The sequence below is a fragment of the Nematolebias whitei genome, chromosome 21 (genome assembly GCF_014905685.2).
Source record: "Nematolebias whitei isolate Nwh7 chromosome 21, NemWhi1, whole genome shotgun sequence".
NCBI lineage: Eukaryota > Metazoa > Chordata > Actinopteri > Cyprinodontiformes > Rivulidae > Nematolebias > Nematolebias whitei.
In genome coordinates this window covers 33778802-33795395 of record NC_056518.1, presented here as the reverse complement: position 1 = coordinate 33795395, position 16594 = coordinate 33778802, and the positions used below count along the sequence as shown (strand labels likewise).

At 41.0% G+C, this 16594-nt stretch overlaps 2 protein-coding genes across 3 annotated transcripts in view; both read left to right on the top strand.

The window, feature by feature from the left end:
* Window positions 1–16594, top strand: part of dtnbb (dystrobrevin, beta b) — a 302359-nt gene that overhangs the window by 236490 nt on the left and 49275 nt on the right. The window lies entirely within an intron of this gene.
* Window positions 2295–16594, top strand: part of asxl2 (ASXL transcriptional regulator 2) — a 21991-nt gene continuing 7691 nt past the window's right edge. Inside the window, exons 1-7 of one of the 2 annotated variants that reach the window (XM_037695220.1) lie at window positions 2295–2462; window positions 4780–4862; window positions 5627–5735; window positions 6046–6175; window positions 9284–9402; window positions 11939–12059; window positions 12329–12388. In XM_037695220.1, coding sequence (XP_037551148.1) covers window positions 2406–2462; window positions 4780–4862; window positions 5627–5735; window positions 6046–6175; window positions 9284–9402; window positions 11939–12059; window positions 12329–12388 — 679 coding nt within the window. In that variant the 5' untranslated portion in view covers window positions 2295–2405. Of the gene's footprint in view, window positions 2463–4779; window positions 4863–5626; window positions 5736–6045; window positions 6176–9283; window positions 9403–11938; window positions 12060–12325; window positions 12389–16594 lie in introns of both variants that reach the window. The other variant, XM_037695219.1, reaches the window with a different exon arrangement.

Here is a 16594-nt window from a genome sequence, read left to right as displayed (position 1 = left end):
CATACATACATGCATACATGCATGCATGCATACATACATACATACATGCATGCATGCATGCATACATACGTAATCATTATCCACTTCTTCTTTTTGGGTCGCAGGCCTATTCTTAATTTTCACTGGTGCACTTTTTATTTTATTTTTTGATTACATTGGTTTTTTTTATAAGTTATTTGTTTTCTATTTTTAGTTGTCCATGAGTGTCCAGATAGTTGCATTTTAAATCAAATGCATTTTTTCAATTATTATTATTATTATCATTATCATTATTATTATTATTATCATTATTGCTGCTGCTACTACAAGTTTATATAAAGGCTGGAAATAGAAAAAACTACCTGAAAGTAGAAAAACTCTAGCTAAACAAGAAATGTAGCAAAACACTATCCAGAAAGTAAAAGTAGGTAAATGCTATCTAAAAATTAAAATCAACAAAACATGTGTAATGTATCAGAGTAGGAACTTTTGAGGGGTTCTGCGTTGATGCTGAGAGTTAATAAAAAGAGGCGAACGAACCTGGATGGAAGTCTTTGCTCTTCATGTCATTACATGATGTACTGTATAAACTAACACTGTAGGTTTATACAATAACAGAACATGGTGTCAGAAGTGGGATGCGTGCTACTTCTCCAGTGGCAAACAGACACAAAATGGAAATTGGTAGCATGTGCTTTGAGATTTCTCAGCAGTACAGAACAGCGACATACCCAAACGGAAAAAGAAACACTTGCCTGAGAGATTTGCAAAGTTTCTAAGGAAAAGTTTCCATATTAAGACCGATCACAAACCTTTAGTTCCACTGCCAGGCTCAAAGGGACTGGAAGAACCACATCCATGCATACGACTGCTGCATATCAGGTTGATGAGGTTTTCCTTCACTATCTCTCATGTAAAGAGAGAGCGATTGCAGATGTACTGTCCAGAGCCCCTGTGAGAACAACAGTTTGAGGAATAAACAAATCTGTATGTGGATTTAGTCATTGCAAGTTTACCAGCCACAGACAAAAGACTGAAAGAAATCTAAACCCATCAAGAACATGAACCCATTCTCCCGCAGCTAAAAATGTTCTGCACAGAAGGATGAGCAGATTAATTCTCTGTTGGAAGAGCATTTCAACCAGGTGAGCTCACAGTTCAAAATGGTCTACTGCTGTATGGAGCAGAGTAGTGATTCCAGCATCACTGAGAGCAGACATTCTCTGCAAGCTGCATGAGGGCCAGTTGGGATAAAGTGTAGGGAGGGAGCTAAGCAGTCAGTTTGGTGGCCAGGACTTAGCAAAGAGCTGGCACAAATAGTAGAGAAGTGTGACATTTGTGCATGCAACAGAACAATCATCAGAGACTTTGTTGCCTACTGAACTTCCTGAAAGACTGGTCCATCGTAGGTGCTGATTTGTTCTAGTTTGAGACTAAACAATATCTCATAGTCGTGGACTACTTTACAAGATACTTTTGAAGTTGCAACACTGACCTCCCCCACTTCAGAAGCTGTGATTGTGCAGTTCAAGTAATTTTTTGCACGGCATACCAGAAGAGGTGCGGTCTGACAACGGCCCACAGTTTGATTCAGAGTCGTTCTGACAGTTTGCACAGTACTTCAGACGTGGGACATGGAGTCCACTCTTTCCACAAAGAGGCTGAGAGAGCTGTTAGGACTGTAACAAATCTTCTCAAGAAATCCACAGATCCTTATCTCACTCTCATGGCCTACCGCACAGCTCCCCTTGCAAATGGATACAGTCACTGACAACATCAAAATGTGGGTGTGAAGGGTGGAGTACCCACACCTTCCTCCCTAATCTGCCCCACTCAGGGCCCTTGAGCAAGGCCCTTAACCCCCACCATCTGCTCCCCTGGGCGCCCTAGATGCAGCTCTCTGCTCCACACAGAGGCTGTGGTAGCTCGGCGTCTGTGTTGGGTCAAAGGACATCTGGTGTAAAAACTAAAGTCTTCGTGCAATGTGGCGACCCCTGAAGAAGAGAGCAGCTGAAAGAAGAAAGTTTTTTACCTATTTGTAAATTGTAACCTATTTCAGTGGGGAAATAGTGGTAAATAAGAGTAAAAAGTTTGAAAATAAAAAAGTTACAAATAAAAATGGATCATATCCTGAAAGAGCGGAACGTTTTCACATTTTACTGGTTAACACAGTAGAAAGTATGCAGGAATATTTACTTAATAAGTACAGGAGCAACAGACAAACACTTTTTTAATAAGCTTTATTGATCACAGCAGCAGACAACGTGAAGCTCGAGGGCGACGTACAGTAATGACGTACGCACGGTCACGTGACTCCTTACAGTAAATCCAACATGGTAGACGGTGTGGGTGTTAGACGCTAACTAAAGCAACACAACAACTGAGACTTTCAAATTAAAACACTACTGCGCAAGAGGACGTGCGCCATGAGGGAGAGGCAGAAGAAAAAGAAGGGGAGGACGTGGGCGGAAGCCGCTAAAACGGTACGCTGCGCTTTTACCGCCGTTTGTTGCGGTTGTTTTCCCTGAACGCTCCCACTTGTTCCTGCTGATGAGTTCACGACCTGCTGGCGAAGAGGAAATGCTGCGTTCACGGCGCAAGGCCCGTGTTGACGTTTCGCACTGCTGTCCCTACTAGCCGTGCAGCATTCATCTAGCAGTGTGTAAAAATGCATGTGTGCCCGTGTCTGCTCTGTGCACGGAAACATGTCTCGGCGTCCATTCTCCGTGTTTTCAGCAGACTTCACTCATGACACGTTCTGTCACTTCACGCGAGTTCATCACGTCAGTGCTGCGTTAGCGGAGGCTAGCACAGGCTAACTCCGACAATAAGTTTGTTTTACGTTAATCAGCAGTAACATCTACACTGTTCACACTCCAATACTTCTCTTTATACAGATTTTAAACACTTGCTGGTGTCAAAGATAATTTATAGCACGTCATCAACAGACTGTTCTAGCATTCGAGCTAGCTTTACTAGCATAGCATGCTAATACAACACACTTGAAACTCATGGTTGTTACAGTTTTATCATATTTAAAGCATGTTCTAATGACTTTAGGGACATTTTGCATTTTATTTACGAATGTATTTTACTTGGTTCTCTGCATTAAGTAGTTTAAGTAATAATGCAGTTGACATTAAAGGCAACTTCAATGACTAGATGTACAAAATACTTATCAATTCCAAAAAAGAAAAACCCAGAAGTCTGCATAAAAATTAACTAAAATATTGTCTGATTTAGTGTATTTACATCACACACACAAACAGTGGTGCTTGAAAGTTTGTTAACTCTTTATAATTTTTTATATTTCTGCATAAGTATGACCTAAAACATCATCAGATTTTCACACAAGTCCTAAAAGTAGATAAAGAGAACCCAGTTAAAGAAATGAGACAAACATATTACACTTGGTCATTTATTTATTGAGGAAAATGAAACAATATTACATATTAGTGAGTGGTTAAAAGTATGTGAACCTCTAGGATTATCATTAATCTGAAGGTGAAATTAGAGTCAGGTGTGTTCAATCAGTGATGATGGTCAGGTGTGTGCGGGCACCCTGTTTGATTTCAAGAACAGGATCTGTCAAAGTCTGCTCTTCACAACATGTTGGTGGAAGTGGATCAAAGGAGATTTCTGAGGAGCTCAGAAAAAGAGTTGTTGATGCTCATCAGGCTGGAAAAGATTACAAACCATCTCTAAAGAGTTTGGACTAGAGATGCACTATATTGGATTTTTGGCCGATATATTAAAACTTATTTGACCGATATGTTGTTCCTAGATTACTTACAGAGACTACAGAGCTTCCTCTGCTGTGGAATTAAAGTGCTACATTGTTCTGCATGGTCTTGGTCAATTTGGCCTGCTACCAAATGCAGATGCCAAAATGGGGGCTAAAAATGATGCAGCACTTCAACTTGGATTAAACTTTAATGTCAAATGTATTCATGACATTTACTCTAACACAGTGACATCACTCGAACAGTGCAAATTTGTAAATTTTCACAAATCTAAACTCAACCTGTTCACAAGTGACAGTGCAGCTGCGTTGCCTAAGTAGTAGTGCATTAATAGATATACTTGACAGTTTATGAAATTAAAAATTAACTTAAAACAGAAATATTTTATATCGGCGAGTTATTTTGATGGAATGGCCGATGTCTGATATTTAACTTTATCGCTGATATCGGCTGATACCGATACTGTGCCGATAATATCATGCGTCCCTAGTTTGGACTCCACCATCCAGAGTTGGACAGATTGTGTACAAATGGAGGACATTCAAGACCATCGCTACCCTCCCCAGGAGTGGTGGACCAACAAAGATCACTCCAAGAGCAAGGCGTGGAATAGTCTGCAAAGTCACAAAGGAGCCCAGGGTAACGTCTAAGCCAGGAACATCATAATGCTAGTTCAACTTTAACAAGTTTTTTACTCATTTTAAATCATAAATACTCTAAAGTTTTAATGATTTTGGTGCAAATTTTTAGAGAAATCACCATTTCTGTACAAGAGCTACGACTATAAACAAGTAATCTTGTCACAAGTCAAAACACTTGCAGAGAAAATTAGCACATAATATTTTTTACCGATATCTTAAACTTCCATGTCCTCATTTTGGCTGAAGCTTATTAAAATAAAATTGAAGTCACGTAAATGAAAGTTGAAAACTTAGCAGTGATTTTAGGCACCAAATGTGACATTTAAAACATTTATTGGATTGAAGCTCTTGTGGAGATTATTGTTTGTGAAGGACCTTTGCTGCAGTTGAAGTAATGTTTTATTTTTTTGTTTTAGGTATTGGAAAAATACCCCAATACACCCATGAGCCATAAAGAAATCTTACAAGTGATCCAAAGAGAAAGGCTTAAAGAAATCAGGTAAACATGTTTCTGGCTCCGTGACGCAACAACTCCAGCAGAAGCAGCTGTGTCCCTTAATTCCTTTCTGTTTTTAGTTCCAGTTATTTTACTCGTTTAATAACCGTTTAATGTCTTTTTGTTTCATTGTCACTGTTCTCATCCAGAAGGTAAGAACAAGGCTAGCCCCCCACCACATTATTTTAACACCGTCACTGCATTTCCACTTTTTGTAGCTCTTGCATGTTATTAACAGTAACGTGCACTAGATTAATCTGTGAAACACAAAACGCCGTGTTTGATTCACGTTTAGTTTTAGTCCGACACCAGACTAATATGGTTTATTTTCCAGTAATCTCATTATTCTGGTGTTTTACGTGTGATATGTAATCATAAAACGGTAAAGTATTAAAGCAACTTAACATTGGATCTGTTTCTAACTCACTGTTTTTATTTAACATTTTGCTCAACAGACTGTTATGATGTGAAAGTAGCAAAAATACAGATTGAACAAGAGAATTTAAGTGAAATCTTTGCTTAATTTATGTGACGTTTGATTGAACATGGACTTTTTTTGGTTACACATCATTTTTGTGTTAGACCAGTTAACTCGATAAAAGTTTCCTCTCTCAGATCCAGAGTTCAAGAATAAACAGAATTTGTTAATTCGTCTTTCTGGACCACGTGCTGAGCCGTCTCTACCCTTCGTGAATCTCTTTGTGCTTCTTATTTGTAGTGGAGCAGCCGTGTAACTGGAGTTTTTCTTGTTTTTTCTTGTAAACCAGTGGAACCTCTCCTCTGGCGTGCCTGAACGCCATGCTGCACACAAACTCTCGAGGTGAAGAGGGCATTTTTTACAAAGTTCCCGGCAGAATGGGAGTTTACACGTTAAAGGTTAGCCGGACACAAAACACCTTCCTTCCACCTTTCAGACTTCGTTGTAGAGAGATGGAAATAAAAAGGCACTGAACGGACAATCGTCGCTCTTTTTAATGATCTTGTCAGAGGAGATGTACGTTGAACCAGATATTTAGATTACGGTAGTAAATGTTTTCAGACAAATGAGGATTAGTGGACGTATGTAAACTCTCTGGAGGGGCGCGTGTGTAATAAAATACTTCAAGCTGTCAGAAGATCTATTTTCATGTTCTGTGTTTGGTCTGCTGCCTGAAAATTAAAGTTCAGTTTGATTCGATCCACACAGAAGGACAGCTCAGACGTGAGGATGTCCGAGGAGCTCTCGGATGAAAGCAGCGATAATCTGTCGGACTCCAGGAGCACAGAGAAGACTTCCGTCTCTGAAGAGGGCCGGACAGGAAGGTGGCTGCGACGAGGTATCGCACCACCCCCCCAGTGGATGATGTTTCTGCCTATGTCTTTGTGTGTGTACCTGTCTGTTAGCAAAATATCTCATGAATCACGAGACACGTTTTAATAAAACTCGCAGCTGTTACTGACTGTACATTTACATGATAACTTTTGGACTTGACTCATTTCCAAATGGCTGCCCCGGCCAGCTGATCATGTCAACAAAAGAAATGGCTCTAACTCCGTCAGTTCACATTCACCTAAAGTTTGATGTGGTCGTAGCAGAAACTGTGGTTCAACAAATTCTGCAAGATCCGGCTGTTTGACGTCGCCGTTCTGTCTGTTGGCAAAATTCATAATTTATAATGTTTATAATGTTTGTTGCTTTTTTTCCCATTTGCATGCACAGAGTTCGCTACAAAAAACCTTTTATTCACTTCTGTGCATAGAACATGTTAAATGATGACTAATTCATTAACATGATGTTGAGTTAAAATTTGATGCAATCTGATCTGAAAGCCATCCGCACCTCTGGAGTGTGGCGTCTTCTAACCGCTTGAGATCGCCTTTAATTGAGCAACAAGAGGGAATTGAACACACACCCTCCATCTGTGCGTGCACGTTGTAAATACCTTGAAAAACAAGTGAGGTTCTGACTTCCAGTTTGATGTGTGGCCACATCTAGACGTAAGAAAGTTTCTTTTGGAATACTGGGTTTCCACGTCAGAATCCAAGATGGTCGCTTTCGTCCAGTATTCGTCACTCTGCGCAGAACAAAGAACGAAAAAACTCTGTTCTTCTCCACAGTTTAACTCCTCCCACTGGAATATCTTGCATCAGAATATTTAGATTTACTGACACCCCCGTTCAGTTTCACTGCAGGAAAATAAAAAGGGGGGGGGGGGCATCGGCGTCCTGCTTGTTTATGTTGCAGCTCGATGATGCTAAATAATAAAAAGTGACGTTTTATTGGAGAGTTTGGACTCGGGTGAGTCCACCAGGATTGTCAAGCTCCGTTCACTAAATAATTTTCATGTCAAGTTTTTTTTCTTAAACAAACCTGATAAATAGAAAAGACTAAAATCTGTTTTAAATACCAAATAAATCCACTTCAGTTTTAACTTCAGTTCATTGAAGAATAAGATCTTTTTGTTGTTGCAGTTGTCAAGGAAGGAGAAAGTCTAGCGGGAAACGAGTCAATCCCGGCAGATTAAGCTCAAATAATACAGATTATTGCCACAGAACTCTGAATGTACAGATGTTGGCTGATTGGTTACGTCTCTGTCGTGACCGCCGACGCCCCTTTTCAGCTGTTGTTGTAAAAGACGCAGGAAGCCAGCTGCAGGTGAGGCGAGCTCCGAGAGCCTGGCTCCACCACGTTAAACCGCCCCGTGTGTTTTCTGGATTTTACTGAGCAACACGATGGGAAGAGGTGGGTTTTACTGAAACATGCGTGAAACCTCCAGTCACTTGACTGCAAGCAGTCACTGCAGGTTTGTCTGCTGACTCAAGTTGTTGCTGCTTTGGTATTTTATCTGATGCAGAGCAACCGTGGAGAATTAATTTTGTTGTTAAATTGTTTTTAATGTTGTTTTTCTGCCGGTGGAACACTTGAAGTTAATGTGACAGGAAACTGAATTTTCTCAGTACGACCCGTGACCACTTCCTTATTCTGCGCTCGTTTGAAACCACCAAGAACGTAGTAACCTTTGATTACAGCCGAGTCCGAGAACTAGTGTTTGACTTTTGAGCTGATCAATATAAAAACACAACAAAGTCCTGTTAGAATATGAAACGATGTCGTGTCACATTTATCACGATGACTCGTTTCCTTTTTGGTTCGGTCTTGAAAATAACTTCATGCACAATATCCTGTGATGTGATCAGGCTTGGAGTGTGTGTTGTGAAGGACCGTCAGCTACTTCTACATCAAATGTTAGTTCTCTATCAGTAAAACTCGATTATATTAAAGTATTATTTGTATTTAGTAATGTCAGCTGTGGCAGCTTGTCTTGAACTATTGTTCCATATTCTTCTAGTTACCTTCAACTATTCCGTACATTTTTCTGCATCTTTCTCGTCCAGCAGTTTTTGAGCTATTTCAACAAATCATAAAACGTTCGGCTCTTTCAGGACAATCCTGCTGTGACTTTAGGTGTTGGTGCAACTTTAGCTTTTTGAAACATTTAGCCTTTTCTGCCATTTTCCTCTCATGGAAAATGAATTGAGCTCATTTTCCATCCTTCACATCTTTAGACGTGTTTACAACATTTTACTGCTCCTTTCACATTTTGTTCTGCTTCAGCTTCTTTCAGCTTCCTTCTGCTAATTTTAGCTTTTTTCCAGCTACTTTCAGCTGTTTTGTGCTCCTTTCTGATTCTTTCTGCTAACTACAACATTTTTGTGTTTCTTCTAACTTCTTTCTGATAATTTCAGCTTGTTACACTCCTTTCAGATTATTTCTGCAAGGTTCAGCCTTTTCTGCTATGTTAGATACTATTTAGCTGTTTTTATGTTAATTTTAGCTTTTTAAGCCTAAATCCACATTTTTTTAGCTCATTTCAGCTCTTTCCACTTCCTTCGGGTAGCTTAAGCTTCTTTCTGCCTTTTCAGCTACTTTTTTTGTTGCTAAATTCAGCTTAAATTTCTGATTTTTGTTCTTATTTCTTATTATTTAAATCTAATTCAGCAAATATGTGTTTGTTCTTCTGCTAACGTAGGCTTGTTCTTCCATTTCAGCATGTTTTTTAAACTTACTTTCAGCAGTTTTTCAGCAAGTTCTTCTGCAGTTAGCATCCACACTGCGTTGTCGAAGGAAATTCAGTTTTTCTCGTTATAAGAACAATAAACAAAGCTTAGTATCCTGATGCATGCTCAATAAACAACAATAAACAAAGCTTAGTATCCTGATGCATGCTCAATAAACAACAATAAACAAAGCTTAGCCACATTCCTCTCTAGTTGTCCAGCCCACATTTTGTAACATGATGTTGTGGTCGGGCCATGTAATCTGTTTCTTTGTGCACCATGTTGGTTTCAGTTTCATCCAAACAACAGCAACATGTGACTGTTCGCTCACTCCCCTCAGGAAGTGCTCGTTGTAACATCTGTTGTAACATCTGTTCTGCTCGTAGTTCCCTCCAAGCTGCAGCCACAACCGTCGTCTCCGCAGCCGCAGTGCTCCTCGCCTCCCGTCTCCACCAGCAAACTCATCTCTCCCTCCCAGAAACACAGCAAGAAAGCTCTCAAGCAGGTACTGGGAACCACCAGTTCAAGTTGCTGCTAGCTACGTTTCCGTGCACGTCATCATCGTAGTCCACAGATGTTGCAGAAGATCCAGCCACACCCTCATATTCACATAAACCTCACAAACCTCAGCCTTCCAACTTCACACATGTATTCTCAGTAGGTCATTTTATTCATAAAGTCAAAGTTTGAATTCACACATTTCTAATAATTTATAGGGTGCAACTATCACTGCATTAGTTTCAGCTTCATGTTTATGTTTAGTTACATAATTCTTTTAAAAAACTTTCTCATTTTGCCAAAAATGTCAGTTGTGGCGTTTTGTCTTTACTTTACTAATCCGTGCTTTTTGTTTCAGAACAAAGAGCAAAATAAAATTTCACTTTGCTGCACAAATAAAGATAAACTCATCCATAAGCTTGTGATTGTTGAAAGATAGAAATAAAAAATGCTCTCAGCTTTTTACAACCATAACAATAAGGTTCAACGTGTGCAGCAGATATGCATGTATAGCAGCTTAATATGATTATAAATAAACTATAAATGCTGCGACGAGTCTTTTTCTGCTGTAAATCTACAGAAGTTTGGGCAGAAGTCTGGAGGCTCTTCTTGGTGAGAGCTGATGTCATTTCATAACCAGCCTGTTAGAGCCACCACCTGCTGAGTGGATTTAATCTTCACTAACTTCCTGATGTGACGTGGAGTTTCCTTCAGGACCAGTTTTCATATCAGCTCATGTGAATGTGCAAAACCGACCAGTGATCAGAGTTTAAACAGTCTGCGTTCACCAACATTTAAACCACTGAACACCCGTGTTGATGTTGGGAAACGACTCCAGCCTCCTACTCCACAGTTATTTAGGCTGCACGACAGTATTTGGGTTTTTATTTTCACTGACGCCGTTTCTGAAAGACACTTTCCTGCTTCATTCTAATCATCACATCGAGTGGCTGTCAGGTCAGGTCAGGTCAGGTCTCTTGTAAATGAGTCTCCGAGGCTCGGTGGGGTTAACCTGTATAAATAAAGGTTGAATGAATGACTGGATTGTAAAGTTTTAACAAGTAATATTCATTTATTTAAGTAGATGGAGCATTAAGCTCAATACAAAGTCATTTAATTCAAACCTTCATGCATGTGGCCAAAACTTCTCTTGTGAGATAAAAAAAAGACCCTAATGCAGGGCTAGTCAACTGGTGGCCCGCGCAGGTGACTTCAGTCCAACAATTAGTTCAAAAACAAAACATGAAATAAACCTTAAAATATGTAGAAATGACAAGAGGCGATGCTTTTCTATAGAATGATCTACGACAGCTCAGTCTGACTTTGTTTAATATAAAAATAGATTTGAAATCAGAAAAAACAGCAGAATAACAACAAAATCTGAAATGAGGAACATTTTCATCGGAGAGGCGTTCGTCTTATAGACGGTCTCTGATGAGTTGGAGCAGCCAATCAGCATTCAGTATTCCTGACGACCCTCCGACTGGTGACCTGGTTGTAGCTTGTAGCGCTCGCTAACGAGAGCAGTTGGAAAACACGGCAACACCATGTCATTCACAAGCTGCAGAAAAGAAAAGTTGACAGTAAAAATAGTAAATTCAACAGTGAGTGGAGAGACAAATGTTTTTAGTGAAACTGCTGAAGGCAAGCCGAACGTGTGCGAGTGCAGCGCCGTGGTGGAGGATTACAACCACACACTGAGGCGTCCACCTGCTTCGGCCGTTCGCCTGCAAAATAAGTTTGTGCTGTCGGCTGTGGCACCGCGGATGACATCGCTCCACTGTCATAAAACAAGTGCTTGTTCCTCCTCAACAAATGAGCCGGCATCACTGCTGTGAGTCGCTCTGTCATCTGTTGAACCTGAACGTTCTGCCGTTGTCCACTCCAAGAATTTCAGTTTCTTTGGTGTCTAGATGTTTCCACGTTCAAGAACTTTGTCATTAAATCAGGCATCAAAACAAGATAAATACAAATAAAATGGTGTCAAGATTTGGCACTTCAAAGATGTCAGAATAATATTTGTGTTAAATAGGAGACGTATGCCTTTTTTTTATTGTTTCACAGAAGCATATGCAAGAAAATAATTTCTAAAATTTAATTTATTTTAGTTACATTCTGTTTATTGCGTTTATGATTCGATGCAACAAAATCAAATTAAAAAGTAATGGATCATTGTAAAACTTGGAGTCCACACCAGCTTCTGAATCCCAAACGTCTCCGCCCTGGACGTCTCTGTTCACATATATTTAGTCACTACAGCTGTTTGCACCGGTGAACACATCTGGTTTATGACAGCTTTCTTACTTTATGATTTTTATTTTATTTCAGTCCTTGTGAGCTGTGACTTTGTTGTGAGATTCAAATATATTACTTAAAAAAAAAAAAATTATTTATTGTTCAGCAATCTGTTGTTGCTTTGCTGTTTTGTTCAGTAGTTATTTAATGAAGCATGTAGCCCTGTGGGAGCAGCTGTAAGGAAACCAAATGAACCTTTTCGTTTTCTTACGGCACCAACATCTGGTTCCTTCCGTTTTGCTCTTCAGGCCTTGAAGCAACAGCAGCAGAGGAACCAGCGCAGACAAGGGGGCATGCCAACCATCTCCAGCTCCAGGCTGCTTCTGAAGACCATCAAAGAAATGACAGAGAACATTACAACAAAGACAGGTAGCTCACTAACCGTTGTGCTGGTAAAATAAATGTATAAAGTAGTTCCATACTTTGTTTAGATGCTGTATGTGATTAGTTTGTTCGAGAATGTTTCTTGGTTAAACAGTTTCTGGGTCTTCCCACATCAATTTTCATTATAAGCATAGTGTGATTATTTAATTTTAGACTTGCATGAACAGCATCTATATTGTGTGAAGGAGAGCTGTCACGTTTGTCCTGCAATTTCTCTGAATGTTCCCAAATGCTCCTTTTTTCCATCTAAGCAGAGCTATGCCACCCAGTTGTACCCAGGAAAGTTTCCCAGAGATCTGGTGGCCTCAGTGCAGGTGGGTGGAGCACGTTGTGTAATTTGATTTAATATTTGAACCTCCACAAACACAGTAGTTCTTTATGTTGCATAATGCTAGTTCTCATAGTAGCATGAGTGAGATGTCCCACTATAGGATGTACCCCACTGAGTATTCCTCAGGGGCATTTACGTCATTACCCCAATCTTGATTGGTAATTGCGACCCCTGCTTCACCAACTCTCCAAGCAGCTTTCTCTACAGCGCAGCATCATTCAAAATTAGAACCTCTTCTCGCTTCGCCTCAGCAAGAAAGATTTTCAGGTGAGACATCTCACTCATGCAACTCTGTTAAGTTGGGTTACCCAAGTAACCTAACATTTTTTTCATAGCATTTGTTTGTGTCCCACTATGCTGTTTGTAGACTCCTTATATTCAGAGTTTACAACTATAAACTGTCGGCGTTCAAAAGGTGGCCCCGTCGTTCCAGCGAAGGCCCACAGTTTAACACAACGGAGGCCACACTTGGAACAGAGTCGTCCATAAAACGGATCAAAAGAGAGCAGTGAGGATCAACTCGGCACACTCTGAATAAAGACCCTTTAAAAGGGCATGGTACACATCCAGGCCATGAGCAGGGTGGGCATGCAGTCCACTGGCACCTGAACTGGCTTGTGCAGTCCCGAGTGATTGTTCCCACAGTGCAGTGGGAGAGCCGCTGCTCTGTGATGGGCTTCCCAGTATGAGGTGCATGCACATCACCATCACTGTCAGCAGATGCCAGGTCCAACAGCAGCACTGTCTTAAAGGATCGTTTTTTAAGGTTGGCCTCCCTCAGAGGTTTAAATGGGAGGTCAGAGAGGTCCTTAAACATGTACAGCTGTGGCTGAGTGGTTGCAGCAGTTGTCCTCCAATAGGATGGGGGATTAAGCACCACTACTATTTTCTCAATAACAGGCAGCGAGTGATTACTCAAGTGTCTGGCAGCATCTATTCTGACTGATATCCCCACCCCTTTGCAGTCAGTGGACGTGCCGGTGCATGATAGTCACATGACCGATTTCAGTTGCTCTTGCAGGAAAGGCAGCGTCTCAGAGACTAAATTTTAATTTGTCAAAAGTACAGATTTCAGGCCGTTTTTAAATCATGTTGATAGGTCAAGTAAAATCAGAGTTATGATCAATAATCCACTCCACACGTTTCTCTGAAAATCATCGTCATATCTGAAACGTTAGAGCGAGAGTTTGTGGCAACGACGGGCAGTCTCATGGACAAAACACCCCATCACCCTCCACCTTCACCTCCCACCCCACCAAACAGATGAACAACCTCCCCCCTCCTTTCTGATGGGGGCTCCAAGTTATTTGTCAAAAAATCTACAGGAAGAAGAAAATGACGCAAAAGTTAAATAAAGTTTGGAGAGATAAAGACAGAGAGAGCTGGAGGGAGTCATGAGGTCTGAGAGATTTGTGATGTTTAGCTTGTTTGGGTTTTATAGTTAGGGTGTAGTTTAGAGTCAAAACAACGAGACAATTTTTGAACGTGAGAAGACGGAGCTGCAGACCCAGAGGAGGACGGAACCGGAGTCAGAACCTCTCAGACAGAGGAGAGCATCATGAAGAAGAAAAACTGTCCGAATCTGTTAGTGAGGACTTTGTTGATGAAGAGGGTGATCATGATTTGTTTTAGAAGAGGAAGAGAGCACTGAGCCCCTCCATGAGGTCTGACTCTGCAGAGGAGGGGGTCCAGACCCGCTCTGACTGGACCAACAGAACCAAGCATCAGTTCTGAGCGCTGGAGAACAGAGGAGGATGTGGATGTTGACCCACAGAGCATAATAATGATTTTACTTACCGTAAAATATTTTGTCAATTAAAAAAATAAAAAGCTATTGTAGAGTTAAAAAAAAAAAAAACTTGAAGCGTTAAAAATAAATGAATAAATAAATTAGATTGTTTTATTTCAGGCTGACACAGCTCTAAAAGGATGACTAGTTTTTTTTTTGTAGAAAAATATTTAAAAATACTATTTAAATACTTTGGTGATGCTTTTGAGGCTGAGATGGGGGAGAGGCAGGGCAGCTGACTTGGGACCAGAAGTTGCGGTTCGACTCCCAGCCATTCCCACATGTCGTGGTGTCTCTGAGCAAGACACCCAATCCTTAATTGCTCCTCGGCGTTTACATAGCTGCCCACTGGGTGTGTCCCATGTGCGATGGGTTAAATGCAGAGAATCAGTGTCAGTGTCTGGGAACTTACAATGATGACAACATAAAGCACTTGTACTTTGACGTGGATCAGATTTCATGATCTTTGTAGTTACAGAAAACAAAGTGAAGTTTTTGAGCTGCATGCATTCAGCTGGGACTGCTGCAAGATAAAGAATAAAGATAAATTCATTGTGAAATTATTCTTTAATAGATTCTTGTAAATGTGTTATCTCACTCAACAAATTGATTGACAGCTGCTGCAGATTATGACTTCATAACTCTTTCCATGCGTGTGATGCTGGTGAGACATTCTCATCAGTGATCAGAGTTCAAACCGTCTGTCTTCACCAACATTTCACCAACAGAACATCTGAGTTGATGTTGGAAATGACTCCAGCCTCCTGCTCTGAGCCGCTGGCCTCCTACTCTAAAAGTTATTGAGAAGGCTGCAGTTTACAGCCACATGCTGAATTGTCGCTGAGCAAGACACCGACGTGTGTCCCTTTAGAGTACGGCTGTGATATGAATGTGATCTACAGCACTGATTAGTCTCTATAGAATGATTTACTCAGATTAACTTTGTAGATTAATGTGTGTGTGGGTAAATGGGGTGTACAGATTATCATAAAGCACTTTGAGTATCCCAAATACCTACATATCTATCTTATACAGTAGTATCATCTAGGACAGGGCTATTCAACAAAAATGCTCAGGGGGCCACAGTCTCTGAAAGCCAGCAGCTCAAGGGCCGGACATCCAGTCATTATGTAAATAAACCAAGTATTACAATGATCTGTTTCCTTTTAAATGTGTTTATTTTATTGAATTAAATCATGCATGCAATAAACAGAACCCAAACCCAGAATTAAAAAAATGAACTTCGGTGGACCAGACTGAAGCCACCCGCAGGCCGGGAGTGGCCCACGGGCTGCCAGTTGAATAGCCCTGATCTAGGATCATAAGTACAGTCTACGGAGTTTCCCCTTGGTTACTTGCCTTTAGTAGGTCTGAGCTGAGCTGCTACTGTCTCAGTTTCTACGAGCCCAGTTTCTGTACAGCGGTGCTGCTTGACAGGATATTGGCTCCATGGTTGAAAGCTTCATGAACTTGTGTGGCTCTGAGCAACAGGAGTTGCCCGCTGCCTTTTATGATCATTTGCGTGTCACAGTGCGTAACCACAGGGTATTCAACTGCTTTGATGGTTAATATAAGGTACCATAATCATGTTGTTGATCTTCACAAGGACATGATGTCCACTGAGGAACGTGACGAAGCGCTTCAGAGTTAGAAACGCCACCAAAAGCTCCAGAAAGTTTATGTGAAACTGCTGGAGGTCTCAGCTTCTGAAACCATTTGCTTACTGGCCCTCGTGAATTCCTCCCCAACATAACAGATTTGCAGTTGTTGTGACCACCTTCCATGACAGGGAGGAACTCAGACACCCCCTTCACCAGGAAAGCTGGGTGACATCGATGTAGCAGCACCATAACGCGCTCTGCCATGACTGTCACTAGTGTTGTGGGATGCAGTCCAAATGTGGCTACATGGTGCTGAAAATCCCTCATGTGCAGGTAGACAGTGGCAGACAGGGGCATTGACAAAAAGGACAAAGATCATGAAGTGGCAAAGCTAAAGATGTTGATGTTCTCCTTATGGGAGAGACAAGGATGGAGAAGATTAGGAATGAGATCATCAGAGGTACAGCACAGGTTGAACGACTGGGGGATAAAGTTAGAGAGGACACACTAAGATTGTTGGACATGTCCAGAGGAGGAACAGTGGTTTGAACATGTCCAGAGGAGGGACAGTGATCCTACTGGTAGAAGGATGTTAGAAATATAGCTGTCAGGAAAAAGACAAACACGAAAGCCAAAAAGAAGATATGCAGTCAGAGAGGACTGGAAGTAGTTGGACTGACGACGGTGAGTTGAAGTGGATGTCTCACTGTGGTGATCCTTGAAGAGGGAACAGCTTTGAAGAGGGAACAGCCTTGAAGAGGGAACAGCCTTGAAGAGGGAACAGCCTTGAAGAGGGAAC